This window comes from Portunus trituberculatus, chromosome 35, assembly GCF_017591435.1.
Source record: "Portunus trituberculatus isolate SZX2019 chromosome 35, ASM1759143v1, whole genome shotgun sequence".
NCBI classification, from domain to species: Eukaryota; Metazoa; Arthropoda; class Malacostraca; order Decapoda; family Portunidae; genus Portunus; species Portunus trituberculatus.
In genome coordinates this window covers 12604-37603 of record NC_059289.1, presented here as the reverse complement: position 1 = coordinate 37603, position 25000 = coordinate 12604, and the positions used below count along the sequence as shown (strand labels likewise).

Below are 25000 nucleotides of genomic sequence, written 5' to 3'. Positions count from 1 at the left end.
TACTACTACTACTATAAAACAATCTTTCTACTACTACTACTACTACTACTACTACTACTACTACTACTACAAAACAATCTTTCTACTACTACCACTACTACTACTACTACTACTACTACTACTACTACTACTACTACAAAACAATCTACTACTACTACTACTACTACTACTACTACAAAAAACTACTACTACTACTACTACTACTACTACTACTACTACTACTACTACTACTACTACTACTACTACAAAACAACTACTACTACTACTACTACTACTACTACTACTACTACTACTACTACTACTACTACTACTACTACTACAAAAACAATCTTTCTACTACTCGTCGTCGTCGTCGTCGGCTCACACTCGTGTCCGAGTACTGGGTCCTGTCGTTAGTCAAACGTCTCCTGATAAAGAGAGGTGGAGGAAACGACAAAATGCCAGTCGCTGAGTATATTGTTTTGGGTGGTCGTGGCTGCGCGACGGCCACGCACACACTTGGCCCACATCGTTTCCACCGCGGCTCAAGACAGATGAGACAGGCAGCTTCTAAGATGTTGGTTGCATCGGGCTGCCGAGTTCTTGATGTGTCAAGGCCCGCCTTGTCGCCTGCCCGCCAGGCGCTGCCCTCTTCCGCCGGCGCTGGATAGCTCCGTCGTTGGGGTCTTGTTGGTTTGATTTTGGAGTCTTCCTGCTCCTAGCCTTTGCCTTCTACTACTACTACTACTACTACTACTACTACTACTACTACTACTACTACTACTACTACTACTACTACTACTACTACTACTACTACTACTACTACTACTACTACTACTACTACTACTACTACTACTACTACTACAACTACTACTACTACTACTACTACTACTACTAAAACAACTACTACTACTACTACTACTACTACAAAACAACTACTACTACTACTACTACTACTACTACTACTACTACCACTACTACTGCTACTACCACCACTGACTACCACTACCACTACCAAAACTGCTGCTGCTGCTGCTGCTGCACCACCACCACCTGCACTACACCACCACCACCACACACTGCTGCTGCTGCTGCTGCACCACTGCTGCTGCACTGCACTGCTGCTGCCACTGCTGCTGCTGCTGCACTGCTGCTGCTGCTGCTGCACTGCTGCTGCTGCTACTGCTACTACCACCACCACTGCACTACTGCTGCACTACTACTACTACTGCTGCTGCACCACCACTACTACTACTACTAAAAACAATCACTACAAACACTACTACTACTACTACTACTACTAAAACAAAAACTACTACTACTACTACTACTACTACTAAAACAATCTACTACTACTACTACTACTACTACTACTACTACTACTACTACTACTACTACAACTACTACTACTACTACTACTACTACTACTACTACTACTACTACTACTACTACTACTACTACTACTACTACTACTACTACTACTACTACTATCAAAACAATCTACTACTACTACTACTACTACTACTACTACTACTAATAATAATAATAATAATAATAATAATAATAATACCCATCCGTACCTACCCATAGGGCGTTGGCCATGTCTGCCGTGAGACTATGCCAAATCTCCAATAAAAACAAGCTACTCACTGTCCTGTAGTCATAGCATTATAAAAAAAATATAACGTTCTCAGAACATTCAGAAACCTTAATTAAGTGGTAGATGATAAAGATAATTGTCATATACGAAAATAAATTAAGCTAGTTCATATACATGGACGGTGATGTGTCATAATTATCAGGTCAGGCGACGTTGCCACTCACGACCCAGGTGGAATTTCCCGTGGAGGTTGGGGGGGTGAGTCAGGTCGCCACGCACGTGTCGCTTCACTTCTCTGGTCATTACCATGGAAGGACCCCCTGACGCTTACCCGTTATACACTGTCTTGCGCAGCCAGACCAAGGCATTCACCACCATGGAAGGACCCCCTGACGCTTCCCCGTCATACACTGTCTTGCGCAGCCAGACCAAGGCATTCATATTCCGCCTTAATAGATATTTCTTGCAAGAGAAAGCAAATCGGGCAACACTCTTACCTTTGACTCAAGCAAGGAACCACTCAATATATTACTCTGTTTCTACTCGTATGTGCACTTATTTGACAAACATGTAAATTACTTGTCTCATTTTCATGTATATAACCAGAATCTTTATTGCATTTAATGTACTATATAGCTGCATAGGTATTTGGGTCTCTTCTGACTTCTTTTAGTGAAGTAGAGAACGATCATCACTCCGTTTTCTTTGAAGAAGGTACTGTTATAGCAGTGGCATCGTCGCACCCAAGAGGACCCACAATCTTTCCCTACTACTACTACTACTACTACTACTACTACTACTACTACTACTACTACTACTACTACTACTACTACTATTACTACTTTCCGAGGCGTGAGTTACGTGATGACACGCACAGGAACTCGTCCTTACACGCACAAAACACGTTTAAAATTTGTGAAGGTGCCCCGCCCGTTGACGACTGTTGTGGTGGTGGTGGTGGTGGACGATAAGGCTTAATGTAGGCGCTCGCTGGACGCACGCTGCTCATCACGCACGCACTCACGTACGCACACTCATTCACACACGCTCATTCACACACACACACACACACACACCCGGTAGCTCAGTGGTTAGAGTGCTGGCTTCACAAGCCAGAGGACCGGGGTTCGATTCTCCGGCCGGGTGGAGATATTTGGGTGTGTCTCCTTTCACGTGTAGGTGCTGTTCACCTAGCAGTGAGTAGGTACGGGATGTAAATCGAGGAGTTGTGACCTTGTTGTCCCGGTGTGTGGTGTGTGCCTGGTCTCAGGCCTATCCGAAGATCGGAAATAATGAGCTCTGAGCTCGTTCCGTAGGGTAACGTCTGGCCGTCTCGTCAGAGACTGCAGCAGATCAAACAACAGTGACACACACACACACACACACACACACACACACACACACACACACACACCAGTTATCTCGTCTTCTTCAATGACACTCAACTGTTCCCTCACTTCTATAGACTGAACATCCTGGCTCTGTCATTTACTTCTACTAATCTAAACTGGGAATCTTCACACATCATCACATTAAAACAATATAAACACTCCCTATGAAATGAGGCGTCTTCAGTATTCTCCGCCAGTTTTCCTCTCCCCCCCTGCTGGTAACTCCCTCCAAGTCAGCAGTATAGGTAAGCTTCACATACATATATTGTCTTAGATAGGCTGGCTGTTCCTCTTACCTATCTTTCTTTTCTAACTGACTGTCCTCACCTTTACTCTCATCGCCTGATTGTTGTGGCATTAGTGATTGTTGTTGTGAGTGGTTGTTAGTGTTATTATTATTATTATTATTATTATTATTATTATTATTATTATTATTATTACTACTACTACTACTACTACTACTACTACTACTACTACTATCTATTACTATTATTATTATTTTATTTATTTATTTATTTATTTATTTATTATTATTATTTACTACTACTACTACTACTACTACTACTACTACTATCATTATTATTTTATTTATCTATTTATTTATTTATTTAATATTATTATTTTACTACTACTACTACTACTATATTATCACCATCATCATCATCATCATATCATTATCATCATCACTACAATCACCATTATCGGCGGTGTAATAATTCAAAGAAGCATAGGTCACCAGCTCCAGCCCTGCAGGTCATTAACTTGGTGACCTCCAAAGACCCTTGGTAATGTCAACAAAATGGTCTAACCGTGCACAAATCTCAAGGTAAAAATGTGTCCCAGTACTGAAGGGGTTCATTAAGAGAGGTAGCTTAATGCCTCCTCGCTCCTGCCTAACTGCCTGACTGGCTAACAATCGCACCAGCTCCATCACCACTCTCGTTAATGGCCACAGTCTTCACTATCTTAATCCCCACGTAAGTTTGTGAAGCTGTATAAAGTCACCCAGTAGTAAGCGTAGAGCATGGATATCGTAATGTGTCACGGTACTGAAAGGGTTAGCTATCCATTCTTCTAACGTGTTGCATTTCCGTCTTTACAACTCAATTCAACTCAAGCTTCCTTAGAAAAGTGATCCGTTCATGATACGTTTTTACTAATTTTTTTTAATATTGATTCGTTGATTTGCAGGCAGGGTTCACTTACAGGAGAGGTTCAGAGAGAGAGAGAGAGAGAGAGAGAGAGAGAGAGAGAGAGAGAGAGAGAGAGAGAGAGAGAGAGAGAGAAATTGTTATTATATATTATACTCATTTCCCGTTAATGATACTTTTTTTTTTTTTTTTTTTTTATTCGTTGATTTACAGGCAAGGTTCACTTGGAGGAGAGAGAGAGAGAGAGAGAGAGAGAGAGAGAGAGAGAGAGAGAGAGAGAGAGAGAGAATTATTATCTTTCATAATCAATTTTTCGTTAATGATACGTTTTTTTTTTTTTTTTATTCGTTGATTTACAGGCAGGGTTCACTTAGAGAGAGAGAGAGAGAGAGAGAGAGAGAGAGAGAGAGAGAGAGAGAGAGAGAGAGAGAGAGAGAGAGAGAGAGAGAATATTATTATTATCATCTTATCATAATCATTTATTACGAAGGAAGCTTCAAACTGTTACAACATAATGATAAAAAAAAAATCGTGTATATTGTAAGTACTACACGGAAGGTGAGAATGCTTGATGAAACAAATTAATGCAATTGAGTGTGTGTAATGGTTGGTTTGGAAGGAGTTAAAGAGCGTGGCTAGTTTATATCCAGGTGGTGGACCAGTGGTTAGGTTCACTGGCAGCGTTTCATATGCTCGTTTGCCCTCAAGTTGCTCTTTCCTTATTGGCAGGTTGGGGGGGGGTGAGACAAGAACGAAGCAACGTCAGCAGTAGCTGGAACAGTATTAATCCAGACACCACGCTCGCTACATCTCTCCAGCCACCACGCCACCACCGACCCTCGAGTGTACGCAGCCCAGTGTCCGTCTGTGTCTTGTCGTGGGCGTGACGTTCAGCAGCGGCAGGAACAGCAACGGGAAGCTTGATCTACGTGGGTCTTCGTGCGGCGAGGTGACGTGCCGCTGCTGTGAGATTATCGGACCACCACAGCACAGCACAGCACAGAGGAGGAGAGGTTAGTGGTTTTTATGTAAACGAATAGTGTAGGTGTGAGGTGTTGGGTGTTGTGTGCGCGTTGACACTGCAGTGGTGATAGGAAATTGTTAGTCAGTAACTTGAAGGTTGTTAGGAATGTTGAATGATAAAGGATAACTGGGTATGTGTAGGATGTGCACTGCGTCTATTGGAAGGTTAATTGTACGATGTCTGTCTGTCAATGTAGGATGTATCAGGAACCATCGCTACGTGTGGATGTTAAATTTACTTGTAGATGTCAATAAGGGCAGATGGTCGTTCATTCACTAGTGTGGTTAGAGTAACGTGGGTTCAGAATAGATTTGTGTAATGGCTGTAACAAGTGTAGTGTTTTCGTGGTCATTGTAGTTGTGTAGGAAGGAAGAATTACGCTTAACCTCTTCAGTACTGTGACGCATTTTCACCTTGAGATGTGTGTACGATTAGATCATTCTATTGATATTACAAAGCGTGTATGGATGTCACAAGGTTTCTCAAGTTGTATAAAATCACCAAATAGTAACAGAAGGAATATGAAAATGCGGCTTGGTGCTGAAGGGATTAAACGGGTCGCGTTACTATAGAACTCCTTTAAGTAAGTTGTATTTGAGGCTAAAATGTTTCAGGTTAGTCATTGTGGTTCCCTCGTTATAGAATAGGTACCAGAATCGGCGAAAAGAATGAGTGGACAAGATTTCCTAACGTAACGAGGCTGGTGTTTCAAGGTACGTGCATTAGAAGCGAGATGTGGTAGCATAACGATAAGTTTGGGGATATAACCATGAAATTAGTTCTTGAAGTGGTAGGCTGGCGTAAATGGTTCGAGGTTCACGAGTGACGGTGGGAGGGGTTGTGTGTGTGGGGAGGGTTGAGAATGGCTGGGAGGAATGAAGTGAGCGTGAATGGCTCGTGGCAAGAGGAGGCAGAGTGGGAACTAACTGAATGCAGTGTGATAAAATAGAAGACAGAAGGGATGGATGGTGTGGTGCGAGTGTTTGGCTGGGTTAGGGCACTGTGAAGACGTGTAACTGAGTAGAGACGAGTGAAAGGTTGGCTGAGGCAATGGTTGAGTTTTAGGACAGACAGATGGGGAATAAAGTGTTTAGAGTGAGTTTGGGCACATTATGGATGGAAGTGAAGACGTGAAGGGAATGTGTGGTGTTGGTCATTTAGAGATAATTAGTGAAAAGATACTGCTGTTCATGTTTTTGTGATGGTATGGTGGTGGTGGTGGTGGTAAGAATACGTAGAATGAAGAGTGAAAGGCTGATTGAGGCAGTGAAGGAGTTTGCTTAGGGTAATCTTGCTTGTTAGCTGTAGGGATAATTAGTGAACAAGTAAACAAGGTACTGCTTTGTTCATGCTTATTCTTGTCCATTACAGGCGTTGACGATCCAAAGGCCTGACTCCACAGCGGTAATGAGCCTCGTCTACCTTGCACTTTGACGGACAACGCTCACTACCAACACTTCTAGAAGCCTCCGCCGTAAGATTGCATCGCGCACACGGTCTACTCTTAACGACCGCCACCGCCGCTGCCGCCGTTGAGGGAGACTGGCTGGATGAGTGGGTGATAGAGGCGAGGCAGGTGTGGTGAGGCGGAGGATTGGAGACGAGAACCTACAGATGACGGCAGACACGGAAGATTCCACTAACCAGGTAGATGAATGTGTGGCAAGATTGGTTGTGTGGGTGTGAGGATCGGGTGTGGGGGGGGGTAAGTTTGAGGGGGTTTGACGTGGTGTGGTTTACTGAGACTGGCGTGGGAGATGTGAGAATGAAGGGATGGGAGTGTCAGGATGGTGAAGGGCCAGGATGCTACGTCACACGGGAGACGCTGGGAGGAGAACGAGGGAGAAGGGTGTAACTGGAGTGTAAGTGGAATAACGATCGAGGAGGGCGAGTGAGAGGCTGACTGAGGCAGTGAAGTGTGTATTGTAGGACAGTGTGGCGTGGTACATATGGAGATAATCAGTTAATTTTTCTCCATTACAGGAGTTGGTGATCCGAAGCCGTGACTGCAGCGATCCCGTGCGTCCTGCACCATCAGGGAAGGACTCTCTCTGGCTTCGCACTGCGCCTACATTGACCGTTGCCGCCGCCGCTGCTACCGCTACTCGGAGGGGCACTGCCTCGCATTGGGCCTTCACTGCCGTCCCGCTAATACACGTGTCGCCGTCGCAGCTACTGGCACTGAGGGACTTCGCCTCGCAGCGGCCTGGCAAACACCTGCTACACCACCACCACTAACTCCACCACCGCAGTCCAGAGATTCAGCTTCGCATAGCAGACATCCTCCTATTCAACGCTTGCTGCCACTACCACCTCATTATGGTGGTGTCACTGTACTTGGATCTGTTGTCACTACTGAATAATAATGTGTAAAAAAAAATCTTTTGTTTCGGTAAATTTCCTTTCCTGGGAATATTTGTGGGTTGTGGGTGGTTTCAGTGAGTAGTCGCCTCAAGCTGGCTTGGATCCGTCTGACACCAATATTGCCTCCATTGACCACCACCTACACTCGCTCTAAACGATCACCCCAGAAATAAAACGCGCTAGATTTGAAGCTTTTTCTATTTATTATCATAAGCAATACAATAAAAAAAGTGGTTGTTAGGAAATGAAACTAAAGCGAAAAAGTTACATGACATCAATAACTTAATGTAAAAATGGTCCCAAAATACCATCTGGCTGAAAAATCTTCAAACGGTCTACATAAAATACAGCACTACTGGCCAAAAACACTAAAATGGTAAAAATCTAGGAAAAATCTAGAAAAAATGGCAAAAAAAGCCGAAAAACGGGCCCTAAAAATCGTACTACATAAAATACAGCAGCACTACTGGCCAAAAAAACACTAAAAATGGTAAAAATGGTAAAAATCTAGAAAATCTAAAAAAAAAAAAGCCGAAAACGGGCCCTAAATCGTACTAAGTCGAAAATACTCTAAAGAGTCTCCGGAGATAAGGTGGATGCATATTGGAGCTAAAATTAAATACAAGAGTCTCCCTACACTTTTATTCAATTTTTGACATTATTACACATTGCCTGAAAAAAAAAACCACAAATATTTTCAACTGAATAAAACAATATATATACAAAGAATACAGAGAAAGTCTACACAAATTTTCAACTTAAAAATAAAAACTGAGTATAAAAAGTGAGCAAAATCCTATGATGAAAAAGTCTAGACAATAAATAGACAAATTTTCAACTTAAGTATAAAAAAAATTGTCTACAATGATTTTCAACTTAATAATAAATAATATATAAAAATTTAATTCAAGTCTACAATAAATTTCAACTTAATATACAATAAATATTAACATCAATTTATAATATACAATAAACATTAACATGAATTTTCAACTTTGCAAAATTTTAAGAAATTTCAACTTCACAAATTATTTTTAAACAATTTCAACAAATATTTCACAAAGAGAGAGAGAGAGAGAGAGAGAGAGAAGAGAGAGAAACAACTTTTCAAGAGAGAGAGAGAGAGAGAGAGAGAGAGAGAGAGAGAGAGAGAGAGAGAGAGAGAGAGAGAGAGAGAGAGAGAGAGAGAGAGAGAGAGAGAGAGAGAGAGAGAGAGAGAGAGAGAGAGAGAGAGAGAGAGAGAGAGAGAGAGAGAGAGAGAGAGAGAGAGAGAGAGAGAGAGAGAGAGAGAGAGAGAGAGAGAGAGAGAGAGAGAGAGAGAGAGAGAGAGAGAGAGAGAGAGAGAGAGAGAGAGAGAGAGAGAGAGAGAGAGAGAGAGAGAGAGAGAGAGAGAGAGAGAGAGAGAGAGAGAGAGAGAGAGAGAGAGAGAGAGAGAGAGAGAGAGAGAGAGAGAGAGAGAGAGAGAGAGAGAGAGAGAGAGAGAGAGAGAGAGAGAGAGAGAGAGAGCAATCAAAGTAAACAATCAAATAGTAATAATATACATGAAAACAACATTTTAAAACACACACACATTAATCTTGTGCCCTCCATACACCCTTGCTAATGTCATTAAAATGGTCTAATGGTACACAAATCTCAAGGTAAAAATGTGTCCCAGTACTGATTAAAATAGTGAAGGCTGCCATTAATCCTTTGACCACCATAGACCCTTGCTAATATCAATAAAATGGAGAGGTGTATGGAGATCACAAGATTGTGGCCAGTCTTCAATTTCCTCAGTACTGACACCTTTTACCACCATTAAACCTTGCTAATATCAATAAAATGGAGAGGTGTATGGAGATCACAAGATTAATGCTCACAGTCTTCACTATTTCAACCCCTTCAGTACTGGGACACATTTTACCCTGAGATCTGTGTACCATTAAACCATTTTATTGATATTAGGAAAAGTTTATAGACATCAGAAGGTTAATGGTCACAGTCTTCACTATTTTAACCCCTTCAGTACTGGGACACATTTTTACCTTGACATTTCTGTACCATTAGACCATTTTATTGACATTAGGAAAGGTCTACAGAGGTCAGAAGATTAACGGCCACATTCTTCATTATTTTAACCCCTTTAATACTAGGACATCTTGAGATTTTGTGTACCATTAGACCATTTTATTGACAGTAGGAAAGATCTATAGACGTCAGAAGACTAATGGCCACATTTTTCACTATTTTAACCCCCTTCAACATTTTTACCTTGAAATTTGTGTACAATTAGACATTTTATTGACATCAGGAAAGGTCTATAGAGGGCAGAAGAATAATGGCAAGTCTTCACTATTTTAACCCCTTCAGTACTGGGACATATTTCTACCTTGAGATCTGTGTACCATTAAACCATTTTATTGACACTTGAAAAGATCTATTGAAGGCATAAGATTAATGGCCATAATCTTCACTATTTTACCCCTTCAGTACTGGGACACATTTTTACCTTGAGATTTGTGTACCATTAGACCATTTTATTGACATTACTGGGAAAGGTCTATTGACAAGATTAATAGCCACAGTCTTCACTATTTAACCCCTTCAGTACTGGGACACATTTTTACCTTGAGATTTGTGTACCATTAGATCTTTTCAGAGAGAGAGAGAGAGAGAGAGAGAGAGAGAGAGAGAGAGAGAGAGAGAGAGAGAGAGAGAGAGAGAGAGAGAGAGAGAGATAGAGAGAGAGAGAGAGAGAAGAGAGAAAGAGTCAGAGAGAGAGAGAGAGAGAGAGAGAGAGAGAGAGAGAGAGAGAGAGAGAGAGAGAGAGAGTTGTAAAGGCAGAATGACAAGATTTCTGTATTATTAAGTGGAGAAACAGTCTTGAAAACCCTGCCAGTCATCTGTGTGGCCTTGGAAAACAGTGGTGGTGAGAGAATAAGGGTATTTTATGGTTCCTGAGGCAGAGTGACATTTCTACAATATTAAGTGGAGAAACACTCATGAAAACCCTGCCAGTGATCTCTGTGGCCTTGGAAGGCGTGTTGTTGAGACACCAAAGTGTTTGTGAATACAGGCCTTTGTCTGACACACAAGCAGCAACAATGCACATTCTTCATTCCTCTGAGTTCAGTAAGTGAAGGAGTGAGTGAGTGCTGAGTCAATCTCTTAACAAGCACACTGCATCTTTGTCCAGAGAATCCAACACTTGCTTCACAAACTCATGTGGGGGATTGAAATAGTGAAGACTGTGCCCATTAATCTTGTCACCTCCATACACCCTTCTTAACCCCTTCAGTACTGGGACACATTTTACCTTGAGATTTGTGCACCATTAGACCATTTTATTGACATTATTGAAGGTCTATGAAGGTCACAAAATTAATGGCCACAGTCTTCACAATTTTCATCCCCACATGAGTTTGTGAAGCTGTACAAAATCACCAAATAGTCACCACAAGGAATATGGAAATGTGTCATGGTACTGAAGGGTTAATGTCAAAAAGGGTATTACCATAGCCAAACTTTCTTCAAATGCCCTCAAAAACATGCCAAATGGTCTTAAAATACCATAAAAACATGCCAAATGGTCTTAAAATACCATAAAAACATGCCAAATGGTCTTAAAATACCATAAAAACATGCCAAATGGTCTTAAAATACCATAAAAACATGCCAAATGGTCTTAAAATACCATAAAATACCAAAAACATGTCAAATGGTCTTAAAATACCATAAAACATGCCAAATGGTCTTAAAATACCATAAAACATGCCAAATGGTCTTAAAATACCATAAAACATGCCAAATGGTCTTAACATACCATAAAACATGCCAAATGGTCTTAACATACCATAAAACATGCCAAATGGTCTTAACATACCATAAAAACATGCCAAATGGTCTTAAAATACCATACAAACATGCCAAATGGTCTTAAAATACCATAAAAACATGTCAAATGGTCTTAAAATGTCCTTATAATTAAAAATGCCAAACTGCTAATCTATCCTAACTATTCTTCATGGCTCCAGGTGTTGTCTTGTACTCTGGGTGTTGCTGATGGCTGTAGGTGTTGTAGAAGGCTTGTGTTGTGTTGTCGCTTGTCTTGTCTTGGCTTGGTGGTGCAGTGTTCCAGCAGCAGTGTCTCTCCTTGGCAGCATTCAGGGACTTGACTTTCCTGTAATGAGAGGTGCACTGTTTATATTGAGTCACCTTCACTATTTTGTAAACTGAACTGAACGCAACTCAAATGCCGTTAAAACATGTCAAACTTTTTTAACTGACCTCAAAACATGCAAAACTGTCTTAAAATCCTATCAAAACATATCAAACTGTCTTATAATTTCCTCAAAACCTGGCAAACTATCTTAAAATGCCCTCAAAACATACCAAACTGTCTTAAAATGTCCTCAAAACATGACAAACTGCCTTAAAATGGCTTCATAACATGCCAAATCTGTCTCAAATTAAAGATGTACTTACACATTAGTAGACCAATTCAGAAAAATGAGCTTTCACCTAATCTTTTCAATTAAATAGAAAAATTTTAGTTTATTCTAAATTTCTAGTGTATTGCTATGATCTTAAATAATTAATATGCAACAAATTATACACAATGCACATGATTACAAAACAGAATTGTTACTTTCTTAGTTATGGAAATTTTACATCCTTAGGTTAACACAAGTAACTCAAAAATTAAACTTGCATTAAAATCAATATACATATATAATTCAAGCTTCCACCTATTCCAGTATGATATCTTGGAAAAGGCTACCACTACCACTGTTAATTATAAATCAAATAAGAATATGCTGTTATTTACAATAATGCAAAATGCCTAACTATATATATATATATATATATATATATATATATATATATATATATATATATATATATATATATATATATATATATAAATTGCACTCAAAATCTGCCAAACTGCCTTAATATGCCCTCAAAACCTGCCAAACTGTCTTAAAATGCCATCAAAACATGTCAAACTATCTTAAATTGGCCTCAAAACCTGCCAAACTGTCTAAAATTGCCCTCAAAATATACCAAACTGTCTTAATATGCCCTGAAAACCTGCCAAACTGTCTTCAATTCACTTCAAAACCTCTCAAATTGTCTTAATATACCCTGAAAACCAGCCAAACTGTTTTAAATTGCTCTCAAAACCTGCCAAAATGTATTAAAATGCCCTAAAAAAATGTCAAACTCTCAAAATGCCCTTAAAACATGCCAAACTATCTCAATATGGCCATAAAACATGTCAAACTGTTTTAAAATATCCTCAAACATGCCAAACTGTCTCAAAATATACTAAACTGTCTTAAACTGCCCACCAAACACATCAAACTGTCTCAAAATACCCTCAACACATGCCAAACTATCTAAAATGCCCTTAAAATATGCCAAACTGTTTAAATATACCCTCAAAACATGACAAACTGCCTCAAAATTCCCTCAAAACCTTAACTGCCCAACCTAACCTAATGTAACCTAACCACACCTCCCCACACCTCACACCACACCACTGACCTGCATAAGGAAGAGAGCCGTGTGACCTCAGCGTTGAGTGGCCGAGGTACCTCCTCTCGGGTCACAGTGAAGTCCTGTGGCAAAAGGTCAGAGGTCACACAGGTCAGGTCACACTGGGATAGTAATAATAGTAATTGTATTAGCAGAGGAGGAGGAGGAGGAGGATTGGAGGAGGAGGAGGAGGAGGAGGAGGAGGAGGAGGAGGAGGAGGAGGAGGAGATGTCAAATTGTGTTAAAATGTCCTCAAAACCTGACAAACTATCTTAACCCTTCTTGGCTTACGGTGATCGTACATGAATGATGATATTGTTCCGTCCAGAGAGACGGCGATCGTATCGGTAATCATGATTTTTCCCGCTTGACATTTGAAGATTGGCGCGGGGCTGTGTCATTATTTCTTGGCATTGCTCGATAATGAATTACTGGATCATATAGTGACTGAAACCAACTGATATTTCTGATATTTCAAAATTACCCGTGAGTAGGGAACGGAAAATAAATTCATCCACCGTAAGCCAAGGGTTAAAATGTCCTCAGAAGAGAGAGAGAGAGAGAGAGAGAGAGAGAGAGAGAGAGAGAGAGAGAGAGAGAGAGAGAGAGAGAGAGAGAGAGAGACCTTAGTGTTTTAGTGTGTGGAGGCCATAAATTCAGTGTTATTGAAGCAGTGGTCTTAAAATGTCATCAGAACCTGCCAAATTGTCTTAAAATGCCATCAAAACCTGTCAAACTTTCTTAAATTGCAGTTAAAATCTGCCAAACTCTCTTAATATGTCATGAAAACATGTCAAACTGTCTTAATATGCCCTTAGAACATGCCAAACTGTCTTAAAATGTGTTCAAAACATGCCAAACTATTTTACCATGGCCTCAAAACCAGCTAAACTGTCTCAAATTTCCCTCAAAACATAACAAACTACCTTAATATGCCCTCCAAATCTGCCAAACTGTCTTCAATTTCCCTAAAAACCTCCAAAATTTTCTTAATATACCCTCAAAACATACCAAACTATCTCAATATGCCCTCCAAACTGTCTTAAAATGCCCTCAAAACATGTCAAACTGTCTCAAAATGCTTTCAAAACATGCCAAACTGTCTCAAAATGCTCTCAAAACATGCCAAACTGTTTAAAAATACCCTCCAAACATGCCAAACTGCCTAAAATAGGCTTCAAAATCTTACCCAGGCTAACCCAACCTACCTAACCCGACCACACCTCCCCACACCACACACCACACCACTGACCTGCATAAGGAAGGGAGCCGTGTGACCTCAGCGTTGAGTGGCCACCTCCTCTCGGGTCACAGTGAAGTCGCAGTCCAAGGAGTCCTGCGGCAAAAGGTCAGAGGTCACACAGGTCACACTGGGATAGTAATAATAGTAATAGTATTAGCAGGGGAGGAGGAGGAGGAGGAGGAGGAGGAGGAGGAGGAGGAGGAGGAGGAGGAGGAGGAGGAGGAGGAGGAGGAGAGAGAGAGAGAGGAGAGAGAGAGAGAGAGAGAGAGAGAGAGAGAGAGAGAGAGAGAGAGAGAGAGAGAGAGAGAGAATTGAAATAGCAAAACTTTATGAAATGACAATATTTATTATTTTACCTTTTCTTTTCTCTCTTCTTCTTCTCCTCCTCTTCTCATATTCCTCCACCTCTTCCTTCTTCTTCTTCTTCTTCTTCTTCCTGTTCCTGTTCCTGATCCTCTTCTTCCTCCTCCTCCTCTTCTTGCCTTGGTCCGTCTTTCTCCATATTCTTAACACAATCTGAAATAAATAAAACTGGATTAATAGAGAGAGAGAGAGAGAGAGAGAGAGAGAGAGAGAGAGAGAGAGAGAGAGAGAGAGAGAGAGAGAGAGAGAGAGAGAGAGAGAGAGAGAGAGAGAGAGAGAGAGAGACCTTAGTGTTTCAGTGTGCGGAGGCCATAAATTCAGAGTGTTATTGAAGCAGTGGGTAAGTAAGTGAAGTGCTTGACAGTGACACATAGAGAATAAGTGAATAAGTGAAGTGATAATACAAGATACATAGTGACACAAGTGATACACTGCAGGAGTAATTATCACTACATCAATAAGAACACTAGCAGTCAAATAGTTGGTGGGCTTTGAGATAGGAGATACCCATAATGCCTTCTTTAGCCCGTTAAAACACAATGGAAATGCACATATTAGCTACATGCTGAGTACTAATAAAAAATTAATAAATAAAAAAAGATATTTATGTGTGAAAACCTTACAAAATGGCACATCTATCATGAACCCTTTGTCAGCGACTCCGCCACCCCCGCACTGCACAACCCCACCCCCGCACCGTGTTCTGTTGGGGTGCTGACGTAAGAAGACATTCATTTCATCCCTTGTGACATGAAGCCACTTTTTTGCCATAAACTTTTTGTAATATATTTTGGGTTGTCCACAAAACGCTTGGCTGCCGGGACACTGGTCCACGCACACAGCGACTGTACCACCTCGTCTGACATGAAGAGCTGGAAGCAGTGCAGACCACTCATGTCATTCCTTGGTACATCAGGATCAAAGCCACAAAAATCCTCAGTCAGGACCGGACCAGTACCGGGACGCTGGTCAGCAAAGGGATCAGATAAGACAGAGAAAGTATGGAGGGAAGCATGCAGTGCAGGGCTGCCTGGCCGCTCCTCATCCTCCACACTTCCATGTCCACATTTAAAACCATACACTCTTCGGCACTGTCCCCGAGAAACCATCCCATGCGCTCGCCTCGATTCCCGGTCCCCCTTCGCAGTTCCTCCACCCAGCGGATTTGACATCACATTAAAAGAGAAATATATGGTATATAATTTTGTTTTTGTGTAGGGGTTCCTTGAGACATGTCATGTATTTGAAGGGTTACGCAAGGCTAAAAAGATTGAGAAACGCTGCCTTATTCGTTACCATATTCTCTCTCTCTCTCTCTCCTTCCTTATTCGTTTTCATATTCTCTCTCTCTCTCTCTCTCTCTCTCTCCTTATTCGTTTACATATTCTCTCTCTCTCCCTCTCCTTATGCGTTTCCATATTCATTCTCTCTCTCTCTCTCTCTCTCTCTCTCTCTCTCCTTATGCATTTTCATATCTCTCTCTCTCTCTCTCTCTCTGACCAATAGCGTGGCTTCATATATGTGACGTCAAATCAGCTGGGTGGAGGAGCTGTGAAGTGGGAGCCGGGAATCAAGGCGAGCACGCGGGATGGTTTCTTGGGGACAGTGCCCACTCTTCTAAACCAACATATATGCTTTCCATCTCCCTTAATTGTCATCCTCACCACTTCCATCACTTTCTTCCTGGGAGCTCCTGGCCTCACTGTCCTTTTCTGGCAAATATTCCTCATGTGAGTCACTAATGAGGCCTTCTGATTGACTCTCATTGTCCTCAGAATCCTGTAATTCATCTAATAGAGCCAGCTCACCCTCAGAATCCCTCAAGGGTGACAATGACAACACCATTACACCACACTGGTCAGTAACACACTGCCCGCCGGCCACCACCCCTCCCCTCAGGCCACACGGTCCCTCCCCCCAAGCCACCGTACCCAGTGTCCCTGAAAACAGTTAGTCACTTTGTCACTGAACCATAAAAAACACACAAAGCGAGTAGATGAAGCACTGATGGAGCGATGGCGTGCATTACTTCATCGCCTCAGGAGCAAAAATTTTAAAATACCTTGAAACACCCTTAAAACACCCTAATATAGCCTTAAAACAGCCAAAAACAGTCTTAAACACCCTAATACACCCTCAAATAGCCTTTAAACAGCCCTAAAAAGCACTAAAACAGCCTTAACCAATTACCGCCCAGTGGATCATGTTTGGTGATCTGTCTTTGATGGCCTGTATCTTAAACATGCTGAGCAAATTGAGTTTAGAAAAGTGTTCTTACAGTAAGCAGAAGTGGGAGGACCTATTTATAGCAACGACATTCAAATCTCCCCAGTGGTCACGTCATTAGGAGGATTGAATTTTGTGAATTTTTGTTCATGTTCAGTAAAAAATGGTGATGAAGTGTATGTCATATTTCTTGATCCTTTTCACTATACAAGCACAACACTTTCTACATGACATGTCAGTTGAATTATCTGCCCTATCACACCATCTACCGAATTGCAAGTTCACTACAATTAGAGGTGACAAATATGGTCCACTGGGCGGAACCGTTATCAGTCACCCAGTGTGAGATTCACAGCAGCACAGCAGCACAGTTGCCTGTAGACGTACTGTATACATCCTCCTGATTCTCTGATATTGTGAATGAATACTTTACAGAGCATATACTTACTAGCTTGAAAAGTTATTTTGCTCAACAGCTGCGAAATATGTCTAATGCTCCTGTGAAATGCCTCAGTGTGCAAGAAGCTACACACTTGTTATGTAGTGAGGAGTTCAACGTTGATCATGATGCAGAAGTAATAATAGACTTGGTGAACATTCCTCCTGATGATGATCTAAGTGATGAGGATGAAGTTGATGATGATAATACACTTATACCAATGGTAAAAGATGTCCCTGGTGCCATTGAAATTCATACCACACAAACCTGGCCAAGGAATGAAGAAAAAACGACGTCTGGACTGTGTTGATACACCAGTGTGGAGTAAGAAGGTTAGCGTTAGTTATTTGTTTAGTATTATGTCATGTTTTGTGTTAATAAAGTAATATGATGATGATTAACGTGTATTCACCAGATTCTTTATGTCATGTTTACTCAGGTATTTGTCTGTGGCCAGAATTACTCAAACACTAATTCATTGATTTTTCATCATTACTGTTGGAGTTTTAACTTGGAAATGCATGTAATGCTAAATATTTACTAAAGTGCTGTTTCTACTTCCAGGCACATGATACCACGGTACTCCAAGTGGGGTGAGATGTCAAACCAAACCGAAAAGCTGAAGGCCAAACTGCACCAACAACTTGACGGTCACACACCAGTTGACATCTTTGAGGATATTTCACCGACGACATCTTTGCGCTCATAAAGCGAGAAACAATCCGTTATGCACACACAGTGAAAAATGATCCCCTGTTTAGCTTGGAAGACCATGAACCAAAAGCCTTCATTGGCTTCCTGATCTATTCTGGGTACGTCACTCTTCCTAGCGAACCACTTTACTGGTCTGATGCTGATGATGTGGCTCAAAATACTGTCAAACAATTAAGCTCTATCCAGGAACAAGTACTTGAAGATAAAAGCGTACCTACATGTACAAGACAACAACAGTCGCCCACAAGATTGCACAGACAAGGCTTTCAAAGTCCGGCCCCTGATTGATATGCTAAATTCTTCATTCCAGCAGTATGGTGTGTTCCATAAGACTTTATCTGTTGATGAAATGATGGTGAGATACTATGGTCATGATGGCCTCAAGCAATTGATCAGGGGGAAGCCCATCCATCAGGTTTGGGTACAAGCTGAGGTCGCTTTGTGGTGATGAGGGTTATTGCTACAAATTTGACCTGTACTGTTGAAGTGTGACGTCGCACTGTGCATGGAGTGTTTTGCAAATTTCCACACACGTACATGAATATGAGGTCGAATGTTCATAGCAACAAATACAGTAATGTATATTTTGTGGATGAATAGCAGCAGTGCAGCAGAAAGTGATATAAAAGAGAAATATGTGTATGCCAAGTATTAGGACTCATTTTTGCTCATGTACAATTTATGAATAAAAAGGAACAAATTTGAAACATTACAATTAGCCCAATTTGTAACTAGAAAAATACGCAGATGCTAAGTATACTACGAAAAAAGTATAGAAACCTGGATTTTTCCTTTACTAAGGTAAGTATATGCAATGGGGCCGAGACGCTAACTGATCCGCCTGCTGGATCATTTATGTCACCCTCTGCAACTCACTTAGGCTTTGACGCAAGTTATCATGATTTTTCCTTCAGCATGTCTTGGTTAGGTTACAAACACACAGCTTGCCAAAAAGTACTACAATCTCAACACGGGAAATAGGTCTGGGTGTTAATGGGTTAAACACCCTTAAAGCAGCCTAAAACTGCCTTAAACACCCTAAAATAGCCTTAAAACACTCTAAAACAGCATTACATATCCTGAAACAGCCTTAAAACACTCTAAAACAGCATTACACATCCTGAAACAGCCTTAAAACACCCTCAAAGTCTTCAAACACCCTAAAACAACCCAAAACAGCCTTAAAACAGCCTTCAATACTCACAGTTGGCTAGGTGTGTCCCAGCTGGTGCAGTTGCCATGTTCCATCCCTACATAGAGCCACTTCCTTTAGTACGGCCGGTGATCCTGTAGGGAGGAGGTAGTGGTGTGGTAGTGAAATGGTGTGGTTTTGTGAGCATCTGATGTGGTAATGTTGGTTGTTTGTGGTGGTTGTGGGTGTGGTTGGACAGTGGTGGTGGTGGTGGTAGTAATAGGAGGATTTAAAAAGTAGACAAATATTTTCCGGCCAAAACAAGTGAAAAAATGAGGTTTATGAGACAAAATTGTAAGAAAAAAAATGCTTTCACACACCATTTCACACCTGCACACACCAGCAAACCACACCCTTTGCAAACACTGGAAAATGCAAAAAAACACACCAAAAATATATAGTAGTTTACACAACAAAAACAACACACACACACACATTACACACACACCACACCTGCAGAAACCTTTCCCACACCTGCACACACCACCACAGTACACAGCTTGGTGTGTGGAGGGAGATATGGAGGAAAGAAAAGGAGGTGGTGGAGGGAAAAATGAGAAAAATTGTCAGGTTTTGAAGTGAGATTTAGAAAAGTACTATTTTGACTATCATAGAAGTGAGATAGGAGACTCAAAATTGGAGGGAAGGTGGAGGAAACATGGAGGAAATAGTCTACTGAAGGAAAAGCCTGGAGGTAACCTGTGGAGGGAGATATGGAGGAAACAGGACAAACATTACCTAACCAAAATGCACCCAAAATTACCTAAAAATATTGCATCACACAACAAAACACACACACACACACACACACACACACACACACACCTGCACTCCACAAACAACCCTTAAATCACACCTGGAAAACGCCCACAATAAGTTTACCCTAGCCAACCCACACCAAAAACAATAAACACTATACATAGGTAGCTATAGTTGACATTACAAAAACATACAAAAAACACATTTACACACCCACCACACTCACAGCACACCTGCAGACACCTCTCCCACACACACACACTCACCTCTCCCTCTGGAACTTGGTGAGTGGAGTATGTGTGGAGTTTTGCCGCAGAGAGGGCACAGGCAACCCGTCACCACCAGCGGCTCTCCAGGGACCAGTTGTGACCTTGTGGCAAGCCATGGTGCACCTCTGGAATAGTGGTAGTTGTTGTAGTAGTGGTAGTAATAGTATAAGAATCTAGGGTATTACTGCAGAGTTTCACCACAATCAGCTAGCTAAGAGAGAGAGAGAGAGAGAGAGAGAGAGAGAGAGAGAGAGAGAGAGAGAGAAAGAGAGAGCCTGCAGAACTAATGAACAAGTTTAAAATACCCCAAATCTATCCCAAAACCAACAGTATGCATTATAAAGAACTTACCTAAATATTACACCTTGGCTCCTTCTCTTATTCCACCTTTATTTCTCATTTCTTCTTCATCCTTCTCCATTGTTACTCCTTCTTCTTCCTCCTCCTCCTTCCATCCACACGTCTGAGCCTAGAAACACATCAAAACACTAGATATTAGACAAAATATTCAGGAAATGGAGGGTGACTTAAGTATTATGGCTTTGCTGCTGCTCCTCTTCCTTCTCCCTTTCTCCTCCTTTATTTCAACTTTCTTCCTCTTTCTGCTACAATTATCTAAACATCTGAACCTAGAAACCCACGAAAACACGTAGAAATCACTAGATATTAGGCAAAATATCGACGAACTGTGGATTTGGAAAATTGGCGCCAGCCACTACCTGGGTGGGCTGTGGTCATCCGAGAGAGAACGGGAACGGGGTGACTCGGCTAAATTACGTAAATCATTTCATTTCAAAAATGACTTTTACAAAAAACGAAGCCACGGCCAAATGCTTGTTATTTTATGACGTGATAAATACTTAAACTAATTTTCAAAATATCAAAATATCTCCAGCTTAACTGGTTTTAAAAAGGTCTAAATTAAGTACGTTAAAAGTACAAAAACATTTTAACCCATAAATCTCTTAAAACGTCCTATAAAGTCAAGCCATTTTCACTTAGCGTGTATTTTATCACATTTCAGGGAGTCTGAGCTATCTTTTAGGGCATTCTACAGCGTGTTAGACCGAGAAGCAGAAACGTGAGCAAATAAAATAAAGAAAAATAAGAGCTTTTTACAACAGCACCAAACACCATTTCAAAGTCCACATATTTCACTCAATAGATTGATTTCACACTTAAAAGAGGACAGACACTCTTTTGCTACCATAAAGGCCCACTTATACCTTGAAATGAAAAAGCTCAAAACTCCAGGTGGGAAATTTTGAGCGTTAAAAAGCCTTTAACATACGCCATAAAACACCACTAAACGCCATATATTTACCCAGCACAGGCGCGGAACACACTTCAAACACAACGAAACATTTATAGAAACCATAAAAACATACCATGGAAGCGTAATATTAGCGTCAGGAAATATTGGAAAAAAAGTATTGACCCAACAGGCTGGTGACGGGTGGGTGAGGGCGGGTGTAGGGTGTTGGCTAGGGGACCGTCGGGGGGGGAAGCGGCCTGGAGGCAACACCGGCGGCGGGACATCCATATATAGCCTTTATCATCTCACCAAACCAAAATTAAGCCACACAGAGAAATTTTGTGGCTACCTTATGACACATGTTTGGCCGAGGGTAAGTGAAGGAAACAAATATGAGAAAGTAATACAGACGCCTTGCTCTTTTTATGCTCCTTATACCATTACTTGAAAATATTTGCGTACTGTTTTCACTCTCATATGTAAAGAAAACCTAACATTAAGTGAATAGCCTTATAAATACCTTTAATAGACGAAGATTAGGCAGTGTGGTGAAGGCTTGCACGGTTTCTCATACTGATTGCCTCTTGGTGCTCCTTGAAAACTGTCGGTAATATAGCAACACTTCACTTTATTTGTGTGTGTGTGTGTGTGTCTGTGTGTGTGTGTGTGTGTGTGTGTGTGTGTGTGTGTGTGTGTGTGTGTGTGTGTGTGTGTGGGTGTGGATGTATGGGTCAGTATAGCCCACCGCCACAACTGTGTTCACCACCACCACCGCTAAGAGACTACTGCCGTAGCAAAAGGTTATCTGTGAAGTCAGGACGCATGTATATATGTTTATGATAACTATCTGTCACTAAATCTCTTATTAATGAGACGCTATGCTTATACAAATACAACATGTCGATTTATTGGTTATTGTGACATCTTCCTCTTCGTTATCGTGTCCAGCTTTTGTTATTTGTCAAAGCAGGAAATATTAAATTGTATCTTGTACAGCGAGTGTAGCAACTCCGCGAGGCAATAAACAAGGTGCTTAAAAGGCAGACTGTACTATTTTTCATTCACCATTTCTACCGCCTGATATACGAGTATTTCTGACAATAAACCAGGGTGACAGGACACTAAGTAGAGGAATATAGACTTTTTCTATCTACATGCACATCTATATTGTTAATCATTTACGAATTTATTGACTTATCTATCTGCCTGCCTATCCATCTATCTATTTGTTTGCCCAACTGTCCATTTACATATCTATCAACCCATCAAATTACCCGCTTATCCATCTATCTTCACACAAGCATATAAATACCACTACCACCACCACCAACACCACCACAACCACTGCCAGTTCCGCATTAATTGCATCGCCAACCTTCCCTACTGTTTCGTGTCAACCGGGGAGTCCCTGAAGACACATCCCTCCCAACCTACACGCTTTCGGACCCACGTAGCACGGGCGTGGGCGTGGGTGGAATCGTGGGTGACATATACGTGGTGTCAGGCGCTTATCCGATTCCCTTTGCCACTGTCGTCTTCATTGTTTCTCTACACACTTGTCAGGTCCCTACACGTGCACACTCGCGTACGGCAACACGTGCCTGGCCACGCGCACCACATACATCCTACGGTACACTTCTAAGCGCCTTCGTACCGCGCGATGCTTTTTTCTGCCAAGGACAGGCGCCATTTGTCAAACAGACAATCAACCAGTGTGTCAGACAGTCAGTTAGTCAATCATTCAGTCATTCAGTCAGTTAGCCAAATAGTCAGTCAGCCAGATAGTCAGTCATTTAGTTAGTATTTTATTCATTTAATCAGTCAGTCAGTCAGTCAGTGAGTCAGTCCAAATATCAGTCAGTCAGTGAATCTATTAGTTAGACAGGCAATCTATCCATCAATCCGTCAATCTTTCAGCCACTCAATCAATCAATATTCACGATGCAAAACAAGCAAACACACCACCAATAGTTACCACCACAATCACCACCACCACCACCAATACACACCACACTGACATTACCACCACCAACACTTTCTAAAGGTGTGTACACACTTACTGAATTTCCACGCATCGTTTCATCGTTGCGTATCACACTGTGATACAATACGATGCAACAGGGTATTGTACCCATTTTTGCCTATCCGGGTGGTGTATCATCGTTGAGTGATGCAACAGTGTCATTCAGTTTGTTCCTGACCGTAGCCATGAGTGCAAATCTGCAGTTGTCTGTGGCCACGTTTAGTTTTATTCATGAACATCAAATCAATAAAAGGAAAAATGAATGACGGAGTTGGTGGGTGTCTACACTCTATGTATGTGTAATGAAACAATACTGTGTTGACTGACTTGAAATTCCAGCATGTGACGGAACTGTATCAAAACGTGACAAGGATACACACAACTGATTTTGTGTTTGTCTGCAATTGGGGTCAAAATTGCAAAAAATAATCATGCCCGTCCACGACAACACTGAACATGCAACTGGACGATCCCACGCTCCTTGTACACACACACACACACACACACACACACACACACACACACACACACACGAAGGTTGGTGAGTTGTGTATCATTCCTTTGAGATGACGCCAAAATACCGAAAAATGGCGGATCAAACCCGTTGCGTAACTTTGTGTCATATTTTGACACGCAACGGTGAAGCACTATCCTGTCAACACTGCTACGCAACGGTGATCCGATACGTGGAAATGCAACAAGTGTGTACACGCCTTAATTAAAACACAAACAATATTCATACACAGTGTTACACCCGCAACCCCGACCACAGCCCCTCTGGTCCCGCGGCACGCAGGGTGGCCAGCCAGACAGCCGAGGTGACTCTGGGCGGCGGACTAACCTTCCTTCAAGACGTGTTTGTGTCCGTGGTGGAGGAATGAACTGATGGTGGGAGTGGTGGTAGTGGAGGACAGGATTCAGAGTGAGTGAGTGAGTGAGTGAGTGAATAAGTGAGTGAGAAAGAGGACAGGAAAGAATAGAAGAAAGAGGAAAAATAAGAATATCTTATCAGAGCACAACATTTTTCTCCTCTCCCCCACCCCAGGTCTCGTGTCTGGTGATGAAATGGACGTCTGGTCAGTGGTGGTGGTGGTGGTCAGTTGCCAAATGAAAATATTCTACGTCACCAGCTCCACCTTGAAAAGTCGCTCCAGTTTGGTCATTACCACAGACTGATGGAAAGTTTGAAGTTAATTTGGGCAGCATGACGTTATGAGGATAATGAATATAATGATGTAAGAGCTGGAGAACCACTGATGAGAGAAGAGAGGCGAGAACTGAAGTGACAGGAAGCAGCACTTCCTGCTTGCGTCACGTGAGCGTATTGCGCGCTGGTTGGGCACGTGGTAAGAACCCAGTGAGCATGGCGGGAACTTAGTGAGCGTGGCGGGAGCCTGATCACATGCGTGTTATGACCGTAGTTAAACCCGATTGGACACAGTGATATCGTAGCGATATCAAGGGACGTACGCAGTAAAGGCTTGG

General features: G+C 41.7%; 1 protein-coding gene and 1 long non-coding RNA gene across 7 annotated transcripts in view; one reads left to right on the top strand and one right to left on the bottom strand.

The window, feature by feature from the left end:
* LOC123513236 overlaps nucleotides 1–7529 on the top strand; it is an 8809-nt gene extending 1280 nt beyond the window's left edge. The window contains exons 1-4 of one of the 6 annotated variants that reach the window (XR_006677297.1): nucleotides 5102–5134; nucleotides 5788–5858; nucleotides 6517–6792; nucleotides 7129–7338. Coding sequence is in view for 1 of the 6 variants with exons in the window: in XM_045270306.1 (XP_045126241.1) it covers nucleotides 6933–7007; nucleotides 7129–7383 (330 nt within the window). In the remaining 5 variants the exon portion in view is untranslated. The other 5 variants (XR_006677294.1, XR_006677293.1, XR_006677295.1 and 2 more) reach the window with 5 other exon arrangements.
* A 7207-nt stretch (nucleotides 7530–14736) lies between these two features.
* LOC123513324 lies at nucleotides 14737–20650 on the bottom strand. The gene is made up of 4 exons (XR_006677315.1): nucleotides 20589–20650; nucleotides 20235–20362; nucleotides 19222–19304; nucleotides 14737–14791 (listed from the first exon to the last, which is right to left on the bottom strand). It is a non-coding gene; the product is annotated as an uncharacterized LOC123513324 (long non-coding RNA).
* Nucleotides 20651–25000: the final 4350 nt, after the last annotated feature.